We start from the raw sequence: 2,668 nt of genomic DNA, 5'->3' as shown, positions 1-2,668 counted from the left end.
TAGTAGTAGTAGTAGTTGGCATTCCGCGGTAAATAAAGGCGTGTTACGAGCAAATGCAAGTAGAATGGCTTGATACACAGTGGTCAAGCGGAGGGGCGAAACAGTGCGAAGAAGTGCCCTAGTGCATATAAGAGCTCTTGTTTCAGACGTAGTCGTCTCAAGTGTGGGTCCCTCTGACCTTGTGCTTCCCTACCTTCAATGCACGTTTTGGCTCCCGTTTCGTTGCCCTATCCAGCAGATTTTACTTGACATGGTGTTTGGATGGAATCAAATGTTTGAATTTTAGCGGTGGATATTTACTGCATCTGCCCCAGTATGCCACAGACACAGAGTTGATAAAGTACACCAAGCTCATGCCAGCATTAAACGAGTGGGAGGTTCCTCCCACTTCATAGATGTGGCATCAGATGTGTGAGGGGCTCCAATCAAATTTACGATTTCAGTGTAAGGCATGTATAAATGCACAATATGTGCCGCCTGGGTCATAGGCGCGCACCATGTTGGCGATCATTGCGGTTCTACTCTGCGTGGCATGTTGCTCAGGTATGCGTTTCATTCGCCACTTGCTTCTCCCGATCCCCTTCCTTCTTCTCTCCACTGCTCTTCAGTGCATCCTCTTGATGATATAAAGGGTGTGTGACAAACACTTCTTCTTTGAAGGCGAAACAAGTCCACAGTTGTGGGGTTCTCGCGTTGTCGGCAAGCCGTCGGGGAAATCAGACACAATGAACTATCGTTACGGGGACCAATTCGTAAGTATATGTTTGCAGTGAAATACGTGTGTCGCATTTGAGGAATGTGTATGGAATTGTGATGGTTAAACGAAAGGTATTGTATGTCACATTGGGGAGGACGTTTCTATTACTAGCGAGGCAGGGTTGATGGAAACAAACAAGGATTAACATTGCGCTCCACCCAATTTTATGCTTTTCACTAATCAGCGAATGCTTGCTTCTGAATGCCTTGGCTTTAGGCTGCACTGGTTCTTAATGCGACAACAGAGATGCAGCTCACGATTGAAGACGGCCAATGCATGGTCAATGGCACAATTTGGGGCACTCCATGTCAGGATTACAACGGTATGTCGAATCCTCCTTATCCACGTGCATTTGAAGCACTGCTTTGATTATGTAAAATTGGCTAACTTAGAAAAGCCAAAGATTGTGTAGCAGGAACTTGGATTCATTTCAGTAATGTGGCTCAAACTTGGCTTGTTTGACCATTCGATTGGTCAACTCAAACATGGTTGCCTGCTTTCAATAGCAGCGTTGAGCTGCAAAGTCAGGTAGTCGTGTCAATGAAGCAAGACCAATGAATTAAGCCTTATCTAAAAGGTAGACGAAGCAGTACGAAGGAAAACCCTACAGAGTCCATTCAAATGGATCCAATAATTTGAATTCTATTTTCCTTCCTGCAGCTTGCCTTTTCTAATTTTAGGCACTGTTAACATCACTTTGAACGACGTGAACATGCAAAAAGTATTATGGACGTCTTTGATTTCCAATGGTTCCATCTCCATTGTAACAACGTTTTTTGTGCCATACTGCAACTTCTCACAACCTTCACCAGGTATCAAAACGATTGCCCATAAATGACTTAATTCACACCTCAATTACCTAATGTCGTGATGTTCTTGATGGCAGATGAAGTTGACCTGAAGTCGTCGTTCCCACTGTCACGATTTGTCCAAGGCCAGCAGTCCTTCCCAATTGATTTTGCAGTTGGCGGATCAAAAAGCAACGGCGGGGTAAGTCGTTTTTTTACACGAACTAAGCGGTTTGCTGCTCTTATCCAAGTTGCTTTAGCGTCCCTAAAATTAAGCGAAACCAAGTTAAGATATACAAAGTGGAGTTTTGCATAAATTTTAAAAATGACTCATTTTAACAGGCCTTTTGCCACATTGTACGCCTATGCATGTCGTTAACAGGTTTCACTAGACCGGAATGGGGTAACGATCTGCGAGTGGAGGGGAGTTAACTTAGTCCGTAATAGCAGTACCATTTGCGGTGAGTAAAAACACTTTAATCTTTGTAACAATTCTGCTTATTCTTGAGTTTGCTTAAGGACACATCCATATTTACTTAGCACATATCCTCCACTGAGCTCACGTTCTCCATTCAAGTCAGTGGTCATTTTACTGTCGTTTGGAGCACATTCGATAACCCAGTGCTCATTTCTCATTTGTGTAGATGACTTGGTGAAAAACGAAACGGCTAACCTGAGGATTTTTCATGCAAATTTCACATTACTACCGAATGTCCAACAGGAAGTACTTACGTGGAAAGGGGACAAAACCCGTCTGTCGGTGACCGTCGACTATACGCAAAGTGGTGAGTGCAAAGACAATTCTTTGCAATTGTGAACAATCCTTCACCACATATCTCAACTTGGCCTACCTTCACCATGATATTAATGTGTAGCATTACGGACGCTGTCTGGTTGCTTGCAAAAGCGGGCAATTTTGGTTGAATAGGAGGCAGTAAATCTGATGATATGCATTAAAGGGTGTGATTTCGACTTTAGGAATATCACCGGAAGTGGCCGAATGCGACAGTAAGTTGAAGTGAAACATGTCCTTTCCTCTGCACAAACTGTGGCGAAATAAGTCCTTTTTACTGTTAGTGGACCTACCTTCCACGTTTCCTTTTCCTGACCTCGGATGCACTTC

The 2,668-nt window shown here is 43.6% G+C and overlaps 1 protein-coding gene across 1 annotated transcript in view; it reads left to right on the top strand. All coding sequences in view use genetic code 11, as the record gives it.

Annotated features, from left to right (window-relative positions):
• EGR_10996 (hypothetical protein) overlaps positions 1-2,567 on the top strand; it is a gene marked incomplete at both ends in the record, with an annotated part of 3,981 nt that extends 1,414 nt beyond the window's left edge. Inside the window, 3 exons of the mRNA XM_024500245.1 lie at positions 974-1,079; positions 2,190-2,330; positions 2,524-2,567. Coding sequence (XP_024345341.1) covers positions 974-1,079; positions 2,190-2,330; positions 2,524-2,567 — 291 coding nt within the window. The remainder of the gene's footprint in view (positions 1-973; positions 1,080-2,189; positions 2,331-2,523) is intronic.
• Positions 2,568-2,668: the final 101 nt, after the last annotated feature.

Source organism: Echinococcus granulosus (genome assembly GCF_000524195.1).
Source record: "Echinococcus granulosus chromosome Unknown EG_S00323, whole genome shotgun sequence".
Classification (NCBI taxonomy): Eukaryota; Metazoa; Platyhelminthes; class Cestoda; order Cyclophyllidea; family Taeniidae; genus Echinococcus; species Echinococcus granulosus.
The sequence above is the reverse complement of the archived record's forward strand: the minus strand, read 5'-3'. Positions and strand labels throughout refer to the sequence as shown.